Source organism: Gambusia affinis, linkage group LG11 (assembly GCF_019740435.1).
Source record: "Gambusia affinis linkage group LG11, SWU_Gaff_1.0, whole genome shotgun sequence".
NCBI lineage: Eukaryota > Metazoa > Chordata > Actinopteri > Cyprinodontiformes > Poeciliidae > Gambusia > Gambusia affinis.
The window spans coordinates 10,960,546-10,977,590 of NC_057878.1; the positions used below are offsets into that span (position 1 = coordinate 10,960,546).

Below are 17,045 nucleotides of genomic sequence, written 5' to 3' on the forward strand. Positions count from 1 at the left end.
TTAGTTTTGCATTCAGGTTTGTCTTTATGAATCTGGACTTCTTAACAAATTTAGAGTGTTGGCTATCAGAGTTACACTTTAACAGTACATGGAGAGGTTAGTGTGTACCTAAAGAGGAAGAACCCTCTGTTATTGTCCCATGATAAAAATTAGTCCATGTGGCCCTCACCTACCAAGCCTCTGCTTTTAGAGCTTCACTGGGTGTGCAAAAGTTACTGCCTTATCTGGGATTAAGACTTCCCATTTCTGCATGAAGCAAAACAAAATTCCCTACCTCTGTTGCTTCTTCTTTTTTTTTCTTTTTTTTTTTTTTAATTGTTGCCCAAACTTGTAAAATTTTAATTCAGCTGTGGAAACAGCTGGTGTTAATCTGCCTCCCTCTTTTTTTTTTTTTTTTTTTTGAAAGTACCTGTTTTTTCCCCCCAACATGTAACACAAGAGTAAAAAAAAAAAAAAAAGCTAGATAAGTAGGTGTATTTATCAATCAGTTTTTTTTTTTTTTTTTCCCCCAAACATTTATCTTTTTATGCGGATAGATTTGGAGTATATTCCCACATGATGCCATTTCTTAATCTGTGCTTATGCAGCTCTGTACCACTGGCCAGAAGAGGCCAGGCCAGATATTTGATCCGGGGTGCTGATGGGTTGTCATGTCAATGTCCCTGAACCCAGCAGGGTGGAGGAGGTTATACTTGACCTTTCAGCCTCAGGGTCAGGTGACTCTTTGAGGTCATTGTGCAGGGAGCAAGTGTCAGGAATGGGTTAAAAAGGCTGAGCATTGAAGGTGACTTGTCCGAGCATGCTTCCTTAAATGAGAAAGAGGAAGAAGAAAAGGGCAGGGTTAGTCATTGATGAGAAGGGTTTGCAACCAGACGTGTAAAGTAATTACTGGTATCTAAGGAAATGTGTTTGCTTACCTGATTTGTGCCTGATGAGCAAGGTGAAGCGTTTGTTGCTGGAACTTCAGTTTAAAATTTACAAGCATGCACCTTTCCTTCTTACTGTTGCACACACACACTTTTTCCACATGCAGCTTTGTAACATATGAAATATATATATTCTGTAAATATTAGTCTAGAAAAAGAAAACACTGAAATTCACATGATCAAGAAGATTTTTTATTTTATTTTTCTATTTTTGAAAGGAATTGCTTAGATTTATTTATTTTTTTCCCCAATCCAGAGTACAGTAAACGAATCTTGCATCAATTGTGCTTGGATGCACATATTTTATCCATGCAGTGTTACAGATGCTTGTATTTAAATATTTCTTTCTACTGTGACTTAAGTGTCGATGTGCTTTTTGAGATGTGGTGTCTTTTATCCTGGTATTAAACTATCTACATCTGTGTATACTGGTGATTCTGAATATCTTAAAACAACTTCTACATTTTTTGATTTATTTATTTTTATAATAAGTGGATAACACTCTTTTAAGGGAAAGCATTTTCTCCCGAGTGTGTTTTCTTCAGTTTCAAGGTTGTACCTTGTTTTAATTTTTTTTTTTATTATTATTATTATTTTGGAATCTGAGATTGTTTGACTTGGCAGCTATTGCATGTTTTGAGAGGAGGTGTAGTTGTTTTGAGCTTTGAATTACACCGTATGTCCCATTTTCATAAACAATTTTCTAATTCCTGGACGTAACGTTTTAATGGCTCTACACTATACCAAAAGTCAGATATCTTATGTGCTTAAGTTTTCTACTCTTTTAGGATAGTACCATGATGCTTATCAGCATACTTATGATATAATCTCAAAATCGTTTTTTCTTCTTTACTTCGTACATATACAAGACTCACAAATACCACTTTTTGCTGCCTTTAAAATTGCCTTCCAAAAGATTGCCTTGTAGGTAGTGAGAGATGTAGTTTTTAAATTATGGTATTGCCAGTGAGTGACTAAAATTTCCTTTTAAATGTGCTGCTTTAGTTATCCGCATTAAAACCCTTGGGGGGTAACATGCTGAACTCATTGGCCCTCAGTGTCTTCCACACACTGTGCTACTGTCTGTAGTGCCAGGGTGTTAATACAGCTGCTGAACCAGTCTGGTCTGACATTCTGTCACCTAATAAATTTCTGGTGCGTGTCATTGTTTGAGAAAGCATTTATGCCTTAAGGTAGGAAGAGAGTCACAAGTCCCATATCTTTAACTATGACTAAAGTTAGTCATGCAAAAGAAGCTTTCAACACACTTTTCATCTGAGTTTTAAAAATGCTCTTATTAAAGTGTTATTAATCTAAAAATGATTAACATAGACTGTTTGTTAACTTCTTACAGTAGTCAGGTGAAGACATTAATCAAAGCATTTTCAAATTTCGCTTTCATGTCAGAAGTTCACTTACGTCTTTCTGTTTTTCTCTTCTTTACCACCAAATATTAAGTCCACGTTAAGCTATTAATAGCCATCCTGTGTTGACTTGTAAATTAAATTATGCATATAGCCTCTTTGAATTTTAGTATCAGCAACATGCACCACATAAAAGTCTAGTTTTCATAACAGAATGTGTTCTGTCTTTACACAATAACATTTATTTTAGAACCTTTGTTTATCAGACAGCATAGGAGGTAAATGAAAGCTAAACCCGAGTTCTTAACTGCTTTAAAATTTGCTTTACTCCAATTAATCCACCATCTAATGCGCTGTGGCGTTTGTGTCGACAGACTGACCTGCATTAGTTCCCTGTGACATTATAAAGAGAAGTTGAATGTGATCTTATTAGATTCTGGCTATTGAGTCCATTTCAGAGTAAAGTTATAATCACGGGTCCATTGAGACCTCTAGTGGCAACACCACATCCCAACTCCACTGGGATTTCTATCAAGATCAAATAACTTTAAGCTTCAAATAGATTATAATTGCTACCTTGAATGTCATAATTCTCAAGAAAGTTTGACATGTGTTTTCTTTATGTATAAATAAAATATATGATAGTTCTTTCTTGCTTTGAATATAGAAATTATGTGTTTTTCTTTGGTTGCTGGTTAGTTTATTACTTTTTATAAAATATAGAAATACAACCTTCACCCTTCTCATAAAAGTTAAATATGAGCGTTTGTAAGAGTTATTACTCTTACTATCAAACTGAAGCCACACCACACATATCTTACAAGTGTGTTGTGATTATTTTGCTTACGGTGCTTTTTTTAGTGTTTGGAAATAAATTTGCTGCTGCGTTTGAAATAGTTAATACAGTCAACTTGACACAAAGCAGCGTGTCTCTCCTGTTTGTAAGATTAGTAACTGATTATGTTCAGATTTTTTTTTTGTCGCTGCCTGGGTTTTACAGAGCTTTTAATGCAGTTTTGCTGCTGTTTTTTTTTTTATTATTTTAATTAATCTAGAGGTGCACCAATCAATAATCCCAAGAGATTAGAACAGGGCCTATTTTCCACTGATAGGATTCTTTCTATTCATTAAAGCATGAGCTCTCAGCATTTCCAATCTTTAAACACACCAAAAGAAATTTGGGATGAAATGGAGAACATATAATTCCTTAATTATCTTCTACCTGCTCCTTTTTGAACAAATTATGTGAAATTACATGTCAGTTAGCATGGTTGTTTCTTTTTTTCAGTTTTTACTCTTTTTTGCCTGTTATAAGTAAATAAATATTCCTGTTAGTTCAAAACTACTACCTCTATCAAATAACCTTTTGAGCTATACATGTTTTCCTCTGCATGTTACATTACAATTTTTCATTAATCAGAATGACAGATCGGAAATCGGCATTGGTCAGGAAAACTGATCAGTACATTTCTAATGAAACCACTCAGTTTACTTAAATACTTGACCTCACAATATAAAACGCCTCTGTTGCGCCATGTGGCCAGTGGAAACGTCTCCAAGTGTTTTGGGAATCCTTGTACTACATGGCATAAAGCTGATCTTTGTCAACACTACTGCCAGTGCTGTGGCAACAGTCTGGGACAGGCCCCCTTCTCTCAACATTTCAACATGACGACGCCTTTGTGCATTAAGCCACGTGCGTGGAGAAATAGTTTTTGAATGTAGAAAGACCGAACGGTGCCGTTCCGTGGAGAGGCTGGACCTCGTCCTCATCCAGCAGCTCAGAGACGCCGAGCCAAGAACTTTGTCATCCGACATCAAAGCCGTCTCCTTGTGCCCAAACTGCTGTAGCCAGTCTCTGAAATGTTGTGAAAGTTGTTTTGTTTTGTTTTTTCCAGACTAGAAGACATCTCTTTTGCAGAAGTCACAGCCTGAATTGTCCTTTCCTCTGTTTCAGATGGAGATGGAAGACGTGGATGCTGATCGTCTCCGCCCTCTTACTTAGATGAATCCATTTGAAGCGCGGGCAACAAGGCAAGTGCAGAGTGCCGAAGAGGAGGAGCAGATGTTTCTGGTGATGCTGTAGCAGCACAGAATGGTTTGTGGGTTACTCTGAGATGCAGGCCATGCCGTGCTGCCGCAATAAAGCCTGAATAACACAACATGCAAGCGATCAGCTTTAAGCCCCTCCAGATGTCTTTGATGACCACTGGCTGCCTGAGCTCATGTTATTCAGATAATTGTGCTGCTAATGACGATGATGAAACGGTTCCAGGGCATTTATCATTCTGACCGGCTGGTCGCTTTACTGTAGCAGCACGTAAATATTGGAGTTAAGACTAGCTGAAGTCTCCAGTATTGATCGTGCTGCTGAAGCAAAGTTGACCACTCACACACTCTGAATGCTCTCAGACCCTCTGCAGGTAATGATAGGTTTCATTACATGGAATTGAATTTATTTTATTTATTTATTTTTTTTCAATGAACTATTTTGTTTGAAGATTTTAAGCCTATTTTGTTATGTGAATATTTTTGAGAAATAAAAACATTAACTGACCTGGTTTGTGGGGTTTTTTTTTCCTAATAACGACATGATTTAATTGTACATCAACCTTTTTTTTGTTTGTCAGAGTAACACTAAACACGTTACAAATGCTGACTTAATATTTTTCCACAGTTGTCTCAGAATTATAGCCGCTAAACAGAAGCGCTCACCGGGGCCTGCATGGCCTCTGCTGCGCTGCTCAGATGGTCGTCTGATCAGTTTATACAAACAGAAGTATCTGGTTTAAACATTGAATTCGTTAGGGCTTTCTTCCCTAATTTTTAAGAATAAAAACGTGATTTTTATCGTGACTCTTCTGTATTTTTAAATGATCTTTGCTTTCAGGTATTTGTGGACGCTGTAAATCCCCTAATGTTGAGGACAGTTTGCGGTTACGTGAAGTCCTGCGGTTTCGTAACTCGTCGTCCCCCCTGCCCCGCTACCAGACTCCATTTTAGGCGCAGTTGGACGCGAAAGCGTTTCAAGTATTTGCTATGCGCACAGAATATTACTGGCGATAATCTCAAATTTGATAAACCAATACTCTTTTATTTTCTTCTTTTTTTTTTTTTTTTTGCCTTGTGGGTCGTGAAAATAACGCCCTTTCCCATTTCTTTTTTCCCCTCTAAAATATATACACTTATGTGAAATGGTAGATATTCAAAGCTAGTCTAACACCTGCTTCCCAAATATTAAACTTCTCTTTGATATTCTAAATTAAAAAGTGAACGTTTTCTATTCGTTTATTAAATCATTACATTTCCATTAACAAACAGGGTTTTCGTAACGTAGTCTGGCGTACGGGCCCGATATTTTGTCCGCTTTATAGCGTTTATATTTACTCCGGCCTTTTCGGGCCTCTTCATATATATATATATTTCTATTAAAAATAAAAGAATAGCCTATTAAACTTTATGATCATTTAAGTAAATGTTACCTTTTTTTAAAAAAAAAGAAAAAAAATCCGAGATTCATTTTAATGCTGCAATAGTTGCGGTTTTATGTAAAAAGCCGGTTTCTCCTTGAAGTCACCATGCTGAAAATATGGCCTACATATTTTAATGTTTTACTTTGAAGTGAATTGCCTGTATTTTAGCTCCCTTTAAATTTCTCCTGACACTCTTTAATACCGACTGACGAAACTAAATCTGTCCACATAAAAATATACAAATTCTTAATTTGGAAGCTGTCATGTAGCAATTTTCCTTTACACTGATTTTATTAAAAATGGCCTGTTTTCATAGTTTGTGAAACCTTTTAAAAATATGCTTCAGTGTGATTAAAATAGCATTTTCCCGTCAATACAATTCCTTTTTACCTTCGCGTGAATAAATACCTTGCGCCATTTAGTTATAGCCTAAATATGGCAATATTTTTCTCTCGTTCTTTTTTTTTTTTTTACTTTTCTGGTATGTAATCTGCACGCAAAAAATCTACGATTCATCCTGACAACATATATATGTATTTTAAAAAAAAAAACAGACCTTGGTACTCAAGTTTCATAACTGGGTAAGAGGCTTATTCCTAACATCTATGTGCATATTAACTGGAGGACTTCGCGCTTTTGCGTTTTGTTATGCCATGACTATAGCTTCACCTTTTAGTCTTTATATAGAAAAACAACATGAATTATATAAAAATGTGGCACAGGATTTAAAATATTAATGCCTCATCCTATATTTGCCTGGCAACAGTAAGCTATATATGTTATGGGCTTATGTACAGACCTGGGTGACGTATATGCTGAATTAATGTCTTTGCTGACATCACTGCTTCACTTCATGGTCTGTTCACCCCTCCTCCCACTCCACACAAGAGATCCCCGCATGTACCAGAGTAAAAAATAAATACATTTAAGTGATTTTAATAATTCCCGCCTTAATTGTGTGAGCTGACCTCTTTTCAATAAACACTGCTGGTGGGGAAACGATCTCCAATCCGAAATCTGAAGAATTTTCCCTGCGCTGTCACTGCTCGCAAAAAAGAAAGAAAGAAAGAAAGAAATCAGATTTTTAGGGAGTAAATTATGCTCTGCGCCATTTATTTTAACAAGGGCGCACCTTCTGGATTTCGCACTGCCAGCCGTGAAACGAAAGAGCCGCAGAGGCTCAGATCTGATTTTCTTAAAGAGAAAAATAAAAAATAAAATGTGGCGAATCAGCATTTATTAAGTGCTGAAGTTGAGCATCTGACTGCTGCTACACGTTGAGCAATTTTTCTGTTTCACTGAAAACATGACCGAGCAGTGTCTTCGTACCTTCCTCTGCAGCCCGCTTCTCACGGGCCCTGTTACGTAACGTTTGTAACCTTGAAGAGGTTGCAGCATCACGGTGATGCGCGGAGCGCTGAGTTTCTACAGCGGCAGCCTGATCTCACCCTGTCGCTCTGAAGGAAAACAACCATAGCAGTGACTCGGGATTCTCCAAATTTATTTTTCCAAAATTCAAGTTTTAAAAAAATATATTATTAATGTACAAAATTAAATAAAATAAAAAACCAAAAACATAATTAGGTTTAGACTGCAACCTCTGAGGATTTAGAAGAGGATTGTTGGATTTCCAGGCTTCATTAAGGACCAAAGGTAAAAAAAATAATAATAATAATAATAAAATAGCACAACATAATGTAAACAAGTATCGGTGTTTCCATTCATTCGCTGCTCTTCTGCACGAATTAGGATGAGTTACGAGTGAAAATAGTGGAAATGAACCTCATCACATGTTCCTGACCTGCTTCGATCAGACCTGCGCACATGTCTTTGATTTCCTGCAGGTACGGAGAAGCGGAAGGGACACATTCAGTGATCAGCGCTTGGATTCCTGAGGTCTCATCGATTGCAGTGTACGGCGGTGACAGGAAAAAGACAGGTAGTGTTGACAGGAAGACCAGGCACCAAACGATCCATTTGGACCATGATGACATCCGAGAGCCACCTGTTTGGTAGGCGCCACTTTCGTGCGGGACCGAGATCTTGTCTATTTCTCGGAGCCGGAGGGAATCCCACTTTTTCACATCGAAATTACGCACAAGGGGCCCCACATCCATGTCTTTCGGAGAGGGCAGGGCGGTCTCCTTCAGGACTTTGATCTTCTCACGGAACTCCTGCATGTGTTGCAGGAAGCACAGCGGGTCGGAGACGCCTCTGACGGACTCCGCCAGGCGGAGCGCGCGACTCTGCTCCTCCAGCGCGGCGCTCAGCTTGGAGATCTCCGGGTCGTACGCCTGCATCACCACCAGCTTTAGCGTCTCGAAGTCGGAGAGGATCTCGCTCTTTTTGCACTCGAGGGATACGATGAGCTTGTCGAAGTAGTCGGCCACCTTCTCCGCGTCCCTGCCCACCGACTGGAGCGCCTTTTTCTTGCTGCCTTGCAGCGTCTCCAGGCAGGACAGGGTGTCCGCGCTCGGCCAGCTCTCCGCCTCCTGGAGCAGGTCTCCGAACGCCCCCTTCTCTCGCTCATACGCGTCCTCCAGGGAGCTGAAGCCGTGGCCTCTGTGCTCGTCGGTCGTCGCGCAGATTCCGCAAATGAGCCTCAGGTCGGTGGCGCAGAATATGTTGAGCGGCTGCCCGCAGTGTTTCTTGCAAGCGGACATTTTGGGCATCCCTTTAATTTTGCTGAACTTGTCGACGATGCCGCGCAAAGAGTAGTTGATCTGCAGGCTGCTCGCGCCGTTATGGGGGGTCTCTTTTCGGCACGTGGGACATTTCAAAGGCGCCCTGAAAGCCGGACCCCGGTTGCCCTCCAGCAGCCCCTCCAAGCACTTCTTGCAAAAGCTGTGCGAGCACAGCAGCACCCGCGGGTCCTCGAAGAGACCGCAGCAGACTGGGCACGTAAGCTCCTCTTCCAGCTGCTCCATCATGCCCTGCAAACACATCATCACCCAGGCGTCAAAACACACATGCAGGGGAAAACCAATAAAATCACTCAATAATACAGACTTGTCACAATACGCACCCACACTCAGAGGGGATGCCGCTATATGTTTTCATATATATAAAAAAACAAACAAAACGAATTACAAACGAGAACACGGTCCCAAAAGGATACAGTTTGTTTTTTTTTTTTTGTTTTTTTGCTTGCTTGCTTGGGTCAAGTCACGTTCCAGCTGTTTCTGATGCATTCCCGTTTTGAAAGTGAAACCGTCTTGGTTCGGTGTGCCCGCGTAAAAAAATCTGCCACTGGAGCTCCTTTTGCCCATCTAATGCTGCGCCACATCCTGAGGCTTTTTTTCGGCATAACCAGCACACAGACTGGTCAAAAATAACCCCCAAAGCCTCCAAAAATAACTTGGATATTAACTCCAGCAACAAACTACTCTTCGCTTGTCTTGCATTCCTGGTCAGCGGGACCGCCGTAAACTGACAGCTGCGCTCTAAATCACAGCGATTCCCCTCACCAATCCAATGCGACAGATTATCGACAGAAGTGGGGCTGCTCGCTCTGCTTGCTGCTGTTGGCAAGGTACCGAAAGGAGGGCTGTGACAGATTTTTGCAAGCGCATAGTAACATGCAACTACTGGACCAAAAGAATCACTCACCAGCTGCTGAGGCGCTCTTTGCAACGCAATCATGGCGCTTGTTGCTGTGCAGACTTCGCCCTTTCCGGGTATGGAGTTAACCGCTTCAGCGCCAAGCAGAAACATATAATCGGACGATTCGTCCTCATTTGTGCACACATAAATCCGATTTTGTGCCGAATTGAGAATATGTGTAATCTGAATGTATTTTGGATTATTTAATGGCTTCGACTGGGATTTTTTTTATGAGTGTACGGTTTTGTCGCCGCGGAGTAGTTGGCAGACAACCCCCAAGCCGTCGGTTGGGGGAGGGGCTGTTGCTATGCAAAACATTACAGTGTTACAAGTAGGTTTTTAGCATCTTTTAACTCTGAACTAATTTACAAGTTCGTGTTGGTACGAGTTGATTCAGGCAGCTGTTAACCTTTGGTAGTGTAAAAGTGTAGCTGTAGCTGCATATTAGCTGACCCAGAGTTGTGCTACTCTCAGTGCATCCAGACTGTTTCAGCAGCAGTCCAAATCAGACCTGGGTCCATGCTCTGCTCTGATAAACTCGCATATTACCGATTGAACGCCTACATTAAACCCTAATCCACTTTCTGTTTATTCGGGGTTATGTAACATCGACACCCAATAGTTACTGAGTCACGTGGAGCAAGGTTGACCTTGATTTTCTTCCCTTGTTTCCATGCCATCAGGAGCAACTGCCTGTCTTTGCCGCTGTGATTGGATACAGTACACGGGAGCAGCCACTATTGTAGCTCCGCCCCTCTGCCGCTAGGTGTCACTGGTGCGTCCAGGGGGCAGCACTTTTAATTTTCTGACGCAGCAGCGCTCTTTGGTTTGATAGCCTCGCTTTTCCGGATGTTTGGTTAGGATCAGGAGGAAAGAATGGCCGCTATGTTTACGTGTTGTTTCGGCTGCTGCGGAGAGGGCGGCTCGGGGCATATACCCCTCAAGGAGATGCCCACTGTTCAGTTAGACACTCATCACATGGGTGAGTACGTTTATGTGAAAAATTGTTAACCATGTTTACACCAATTATCTACTGGGAAAAAATATACAATCGAAGCTAGTTAGCTTTTAGCTTCTTGAACCATTGTAGATGTTTGTTTCCTTGTGTTTTACTACTTCGTTTTACAACTTGAATTACGTGCTTTTAATTGTCTGGACTGAATAGTGTATGCTAATTATTAATAAACGGTAATTCTTTGTTTGTGGCTGATTGCTGGCCATTTTCCCTTTCCAATTAAGAAAAAGTAACTGACTTGAATATACATACAAGAATACTGTTTAAAAATATGTTCTTCTACAATTAATATACGATTTACAAAAAAAACATGCCTAATTCCAAAAAAAAAAAAAAAAAAAAAAAAACGGAATTAAGAGGAGGGATACATAATTCCTTGATGATTTTGTAATTTTGAAAAACTACAAAGTAATACAGTCTCTCATTTTTAGAATTTTTGTTGCTTTTGAGGACGGAAAGCACCAGCAAAGATGTGAACAAAAAGTATTGGAAAAATTTCAGTTTATCTGACTTCAAGTAACAGAAGTTAGAGGAGGTCCAGAATGGATACCCACGCTTCCCTGTGCCCAGTGGTAGTCTCCGGCTCATTTTAAGTAAACCAAACACTCCACACAATTTGTTTCCCAGTAAGAAATGCATCAAGGAGGCATCAAGATCAGATGCCCAGGCCAACTGATCAGACTTCTTCCAACTGGAGGAGTGGTGAATCTGCGAAATCTTATGGCATGCTTAGCATGTCTTTGTCAGGTTTTCAAATTGATGCTGAAGATGTTTTTTTTTTTTTTTTTTTTTTTTTTGGTCTCACTAGATCAATGCACTTTCTCCCCAAATTTTTATGAAACATGTAGATTTTCCTTGGCAAACTAAAAACAGTTGCTGTATAATGATTTACTGATGCAGGAGCCCACAAGATTTAATTTCAGTGAAACATAATGTGCTGCCTGGGCTGTTCATCTCTTTGTAATTAAGGAAACTTATAAAGAAAAAAAAAAATCAGCAGGGCATGCACAATCAGGCTAATGTGTAATCCGGTCTCAAGGCCAGCCACGAAAACTAATTCAAAGAGGTGCCGAGATCTCTGACCATCAGGATATGTATGAAGAAGAGAATATTATGAAGGAAAATGTATATTATGGACAAATGTGAACTATGAAAAACTGACTGCTGCAATGTTCAGAAAATGTCATGAATCAAATGCTTCACTTAAACCCTTGGAGGCTAAATTATAGTGTGTAAGTAGAGAAATAATAATGTTTCAGGAGTTTATTCTTCAACAGGGATGGTTTAAAGCCTCTATTCTCAAGAATCTTAATGAAGAGATGTGATGGAGCCTCTTGTGTGTAATATACAGCAAATGAAAATTATGTGACGGGGTTACAGAGAAGACGAGGATGTCCATTAATTCCTCCCTTGAGTCTGACAAGGTTTACACAGTTGATGACACCAGAGCAGAGAGGAGTTGGAGGATTTATTGGGGCCTGCTATATCAATGCATAGGAAAGCAGTGCATTGTCTTGTTAATATTTTTTTCGTTGCAGGCACAGACGTCGTCATTGTAAAGAGCGGCCGGAGAATATGCGGGACTGGAGGCTGCCTTGCCAATGCTCCTCTGCATCAGAACAAAAGCTACTTTGAATTTAAGATCCAGTCCAGCGGTAAGTCCTGGATTTTAGGTGTTTACTGGATTCCTATCCTGTTCTTCCACCTTCTTTAAATTGATTTCTTTGGGGCTTTTTGTAGTTGTTCTTGCCTGTGCTGTATAAAACATCATGTTCATTTCATAATGTTTTAAATGCAGCATTGTATTGACGTAAAATTGTATCCAGTTTTAGTTGTATGCCATGTTTAGTATTTAAGTACATTTGACCAGTAATCCAAATTAAGTATCAGAAGTTGTGTTTAAAAATATCAGTCTAAATTTATAAATATTAAAAAAATTTTGTATTTGTATTTTTTTCTTTAGGTATTTGGGGAATTGGAGTGGCCACTCAGAAAGTCAATCTTAACCAAGTGCCTTTGGGCAGAGACACAAACAGCCTAGTCCTGCGGCACGATGGCTCGGTGTACCACAACGACGAAGAGAAGAATCGTTTGCCTGCAAACAGCCTTCCTCAGGAGGGCGACATCGTGGTAAGAGCAGCAACACACTTCCTTTAGTGTGTGTGTGTGTTTGTATTTGAAGATTTCTGGGTTGTGAATTAACCAGTGTAGCATTTTGAAATATGCAAAAAAAAAAAAAACATACTTTAACATAGTTGTGCATAGAAGGATAGGGATACTTTGATATTTACTTAATAATCAAAATGAGCAGAAATAAAACTGAAAAAAAACTTTTCGAAGATATTTGAATTTGATGAAGTTGAAACTGTTTTATTGTTGCCCTTAAAATATGAGAGAAAATGTTGATATAGATGAACTAAGTGCTGCATTAGAGCTAATGTCCAGGAACAAGCCTGTATTTTTAACATTCTGCACATACAAATACAACTCAAACTCATATTTTGCATAGATTAACTACATATATAGTGAAATATTTCAAACCTTTATTTCTTGTAATTTTGATTTTATGACTTGTCTGTTATTACCCTTCAAAATTTAGTTGATCAGAAGATTTGAATATTGTAGAAAAGTTTCAGCATATTCATAGAAAGTTGAGTGAAAGGAGAAAGTGTGGTTGGAAAAGCTGCAACAGTGGCAGGGATAACCGCAGCCTTAAGAGGATTGTCAAGCAAATCCACTCAAGGATTTGGAGGCATCAAGAGGCGCTGTTCACAGATGAATTCTGCACATGGGCTGCAAATGTTACATTCTTCATGTCAGGAATCACAAATTTTCCCATAGCAGTGCATACATGTATATGTAAATGTTATAAACTTTGCACAGTGCATTCTGAAAGTATTTAGACCCGGTGGACCTTTTCACATTTAGTTACATTGCACTTAAGGTATTTACCGGGATTAGAGGGAATGGACCAACACTAACTAGCGGATAATGGGGATGTGGAGGGAAGACGACGGGTAGTTCAAATGATGTTTAGAGATTTTTTAAAAAATTCAGAAGGAGTTGGTTGCACTTTATTTTATTTAGAGGCATCAAAGTGAAAGGACTGAATATAAATACATATCAGACTTTTTAGATTTTTGTTTAAAACCCTTTTTCTGTCTGCTTCACAAAAATGGGCTGCTTTGCAACGCTCTGTCATATCGACAATATGAAATGTGGAAAAATTCAAAGGATATGAATCATTTTGCAATACGTTATTTTAAATCCCTGGATCTGTCTTTTGAATAAGTGAAGATACATTTACATGTATTTTTGTTTCTCAGGGCATCACATACGACCACGTGGAGATGAACCTGTATCTTAATGGAAAGAACATGCATTGTCCTGCCTCAGGGATCCGGGGCACCGTTTACCCAGTTGTTTATGGTAAGTTGAAGTGCCACGTCTGTTGTTGAGGGAGACAAACACAAGTATTTCAATGACGTTCCTCTACCAGGGAGGTGACTTGGTTTCTACAAATGTTTATGAATATTTTTGCACAATTCGAAGATTTAGGCCCAACTGAAAAGGAGGAAGTTTAGGATTTTGAATTGCGTTGTTTTTGTTCTAACCCGGTGAATATGATGTTGCCTTTAAATTGCAGTTACACTTGAAATCCACAAGAGGGCTGTATATGCACATTTTTTTTTTTTTTATTTCTTCACTCAATCTCGCTGTTTGAATAAAATCATTTTTATTTAACTACTAAGCAAAATCATGGTTTCTTTGGAAAGCTAATTGATTGTGAAGTTGTAACAAGAAGCTTGGTCAACTGCTTCGTTTTCACCACAAACTGAAAAAAGTGCTCCAAGACACAATCTCATCGAGGATCCATTAAAATCATATTTTAAAGCATAGTTTAAGAGCATTTATGCTTTGGTTGAGTTGCATCACATTATTGTATTTTGGATGCTTTTGCGATCTTAACCAATACCCATTAGAAAACTTTCTGTAATTAGTTTCCTATTTGTAAAGCTGTGCTTCAGGCACAGTAGCTCTCAAACAGTAAACAAGTAGATTTTTGAGAGGTTTGCTCAACTGTTATCTTCGGGCATCCCTCCTGCATCCCCCACAGCTCAGACTGATAACTGCTTATCTCCCTGTCTAAACTTTGGCATGATTTTGAGCTGGAGAACAACGTGACGCCTCCTCAGCACTCTGAAAGGTTACTTGCACAAAAAGTCAGTCGCTACGCCAAGAGATTTGCAAAGCTGCAGAGCAGTGTAGAAAAGTGTTTAATCCAGCAGATGTTTTTTGCTGTTATTGAAAGGAAACGCACAGATTTTACGGCGAACAATATTTGCAATATTCACATGTGTTATGTAGTTTAGTGTAATAAAGCATTGTTAGTGGATCAAATATTTTTCTAGTCATATTGACCACCCAAAAGCCCTTCCCATGTGAGCCACATTCCACCAGTTGATACACCAGTACGCAGATCTTGGGGCTAAGTGCTCCCAGACATGCGGAGGAGGAGGAAGCTAGAATCCAACACAACTTTGTGGTTGTAAGGCGACAGCTCTACCTACCGAGACACAGCCGACACCCCTTTGTTTTTTTCATGATTACATAAAAAAAAAAAAAAATGATGCCTTACAAAAAAAAGTATAGCCCTTTTCTATATTGTGTCACAATACGACTTCAAGCTGTCTTATTTTATTGGTATTTTAGGCAGGTCAGAGATTAAGTCGTACAGGGATACAATATCTCAAGCCTTGAACAATAAAACCTGCTGGAGGCTTGAGACTGGAGCAGAGGTCCACTTTCCAGCAGAACAACCCTCAACAGACTGCCAGAGCTGCATTGGAAAGGTTTAGATCAAAGCATATTCCTGTAATAAAATGGACCAGTCAAAGTCCAGAGGTAAAACCAAATGGAATGTGTAACCTGAAAACAAATTGTCATAGTTCTGTTCCATCTAATCTGCTTGATACATTGCAAAGAGGAGTGGTCAAAATGTTGAATCTCTGCATGTGCAAAGCTAGTAGAGACGCACCCTATATTGACTTGTAGCTGAAAATACAATGAAAAATGATTCTCCTAAGTATTTTCTTGGTGAGGATGAATACATGCGATTATTTTGTTTTTCAAAGCTTTGAAAGCCACAAGTCTTTTTCTTTCCACCTTACAAGGATGCACTACGTTACGTTGATTTGAAGCATAAGATCCCAGTTAAATGAATTTAATTTTGTTGTTTTAAAGTGACAAGATTTTCAAATTATGGGCCATATTCTCCATTTTGTCTTCTGTTTGGGGCATTAAAACTTCTCAAACAGTACAAAATTTGATGATCTGCTCTCACGATCATATTATCATATCCTCCCCATCGTCATTAAAGCAATTGAACATTTACAATACAAAGATTTCAAGCCTTTCATTTATAAAATGTCTTGTGTTCTTTGGCTGGAATGTAATGACTCCAAGTTTTGAAGGAACAAGAAAAATGTCAGAGAATTTTCTCTCAAAAGGTGAACGTGTCCAGTAGCTAACACTCGGTTTTCCTCATGTGGTTTCAGTGGACGACAGCGCCATCTTAGACTGCCAGTTTAGCGACTTCTATCACACTGCTCCGCAAGGATTTGAGAAGATCCTCTTTGAACAACAGATCTTCTGAATGAGCGCCTCCTCTAAATCCTACAGCACCATCTGTGACACTACAGTTTGACTTTGATTGGCTGTTATTTTGATGTGTAACTTGACTGCATCTCATGTCGTCTGTGTTGATTACCTTGTCTTTTTTCTGCTGCTTCGGATTGTTCTTGTGTATTAAAGAAGTGGGGATTTCTGATATTACTCTGCTGTTGTGGGCTGCTGCAGTCTGTGTAGGCAGGAATAAAAATGATTGCCTTGTTTCACTGGTAATCGACCTATGTAAACAGAACAACTTTCACTTGCTGCTTACTTCCACAATGTGTAGTTACCGAACAAATGTTGTAACAGTGAGATGTTCCCGGTTTCAGGATCAGAAGCCATATTTTAAATTGCTTTATTCCTATCTTTTTCTGCTTTTAACCTTCTGAAGGATCTGCTGACGTCTCAAAATGCATCACATATTTATTTGTATTTATTTTACTTTCATATCTAAGTGACATGTCTTTTTTTTTCTTTTTCTTTTTTTGCTGTATCACAAAACATGTAGTTTTAGCTGCAAAAGAAGAAGGATTTGGTTGTTTTAAGTGTAGGGACATCTTCATGCCGCATTGTTGTTTGAATTTTTGTTGAGAGAGCAACGTTTTAAAAAGACTGACACTAGCAAAGGAGTTCACATTTCAGGTGACATCCAGCGCTTGGTTGTTTGTTGGTGCTGGAAATCGATTTACGTAGACAATTATGTAGTTGGATTACTTTACAAATCACTTTTCTTGATAATCCTTTTCTTTCTCAGTCTGTTTATTCAAAAAGATTATTACGAGAGTTGGTGCTGGTTGTCTCCAATTAAAGATGTATCTGCAAATATATCAAGTAGTTCCGTGCTGGCAAAGCATACCAGCTGCTGATGTGACGGTAAAATATTTCAAATGCTTGTCTTTGTTTGGACTAATAACGCTGTACAAATCCAAATATTGTTAATTCATTGAACTTGTGTTTTTGGAGGCGACATCTTGCGTCCTGTGTTTATTGA

General features: G+C 39.1%; 2 protein-coding genes across 6 annotated transcripts; one reads left to right on the forward strand and one right to left on the reverse strand.

The window, feature by feature from the left end:
• Positions 1 to 1,105: 1,105 nt before the first annotated feature.
• On the reverse strand, positions 1,106 to 10,091 carry trim13 (tripartite motif containing 13). Of its 3 annotated transcripts, none has more exons than XM_044130700.1 (2): positions 10,017 to 10,091; positions 1,106 to 8,696 (listed from the first exon to the last, which is right to left on the reverse strand). In XM_044130700.1, exons 1-2 carry the CDS (start codon positions 10,044 to 10,046, stop codon positions 7,509 to 7,511), a joined length of 1,218 nt encoding a protein of 405 aa, XP_043986635.1. In that variant the 5' UTR covers positions 10,047 to 10,091; the 3' UTR covers positions 1,106 to 7,508. The 3 variants fall into 3 exon arrangements, with proteins under 3 accessions (XP_043986635.1, XP_043986634.1, XP_043986636.1); XM_044130699.1 differs by lacking the exon at positions 10,017 to 10,091 and adding an exon at positions 9,373 to 9,614; XM_044130701.1 differs by lacking the exon at positions 10,017 to 10,091 and adding an exon at positions 8,789 to 8,933.
• On the forward strand, positions 9,171 to 17,021 carry spryd7b (SPRY domain containing 7b). 3 transcript variants are annotated; one of them, XM_044130703.1, is made up of 6 exons: positions 10,051 to 10,141; positions 10,228 to 10,348; positions 11,920 to 12,036; positions 12,345 to 12,511; positions 13,708 to 13,810; positions 15,940 to 17,021. In XM_044130703.1, the coding sequence occupies exons 2-6, from the start codon at positions 10,243 to 10,245 to the stop codon at positions 16,035 to 16,037; spliced, it is 591 nt and encodes a 196-aa protein (XP_043986638.1). In that variant the 5' UTR covers positions 10,051 to 10,141; positions 10,228 to 10,242; the 3' UTR covers positions 16,038 to 17,021. The 3 variants fall into 3 exon arrangements, with proteins under 3 accessions (XP_043986639.1, XP_043986640.1, XP_043986638.1); XM_044130704.1 differs by lacking the exons at positions 10,051 to 10,141; positions 10,228 to 10,348 and adding an exon at positions 9,171 to 9,295; XM_044130705.1 differs by lacking the exons at positions 10,051 to 10,141; positions 10,228 to 10,348 and adding an exon at positions 9,389 to 9,440.
• Positions 17,022 to 17,045: the final 24 nt, after the last annotated feature.

Bases quoted from the DNA above. Each gene is read 5' to 3' on its own strand.
- trim13 (XM_044130699.1), bottom strand. From the start codon at position 9,477: ATGTTTCTGCTTGGCGCTGAAGCGGTTAACTCCATACCCGGAAAGGGC. The intron at 8,697-9,372 runs GTGAGTGATTCT...ATGTGTTTGCAG, and splicing joins AAAGAGCGCCTCAGCAGCTG to GGCATGATGGAGCAGCTGGA.
- spryd7b (XM_044130703.1), top strand. From the start codon at position 10,243: ATGGCCGCTATGTTTACGTGTTGTTTCGGCTGCTGCGGAGAGGGCGGC. The intron at 12,512-13,707 runs GTAAGAGCAGCA...TTTGTTTCTCAG, and splicing joins CTCAGGAGGGCGACATCGTG to GGCATCACATACGACCACGT. The intron at 13,811-15,939 runs GTAAGTTGAAGT...ATGTGGTTTCAG, and splicing joins CGTTTACCCAGTTGTTTATG to TGGACGACAGCGCCATCTTA.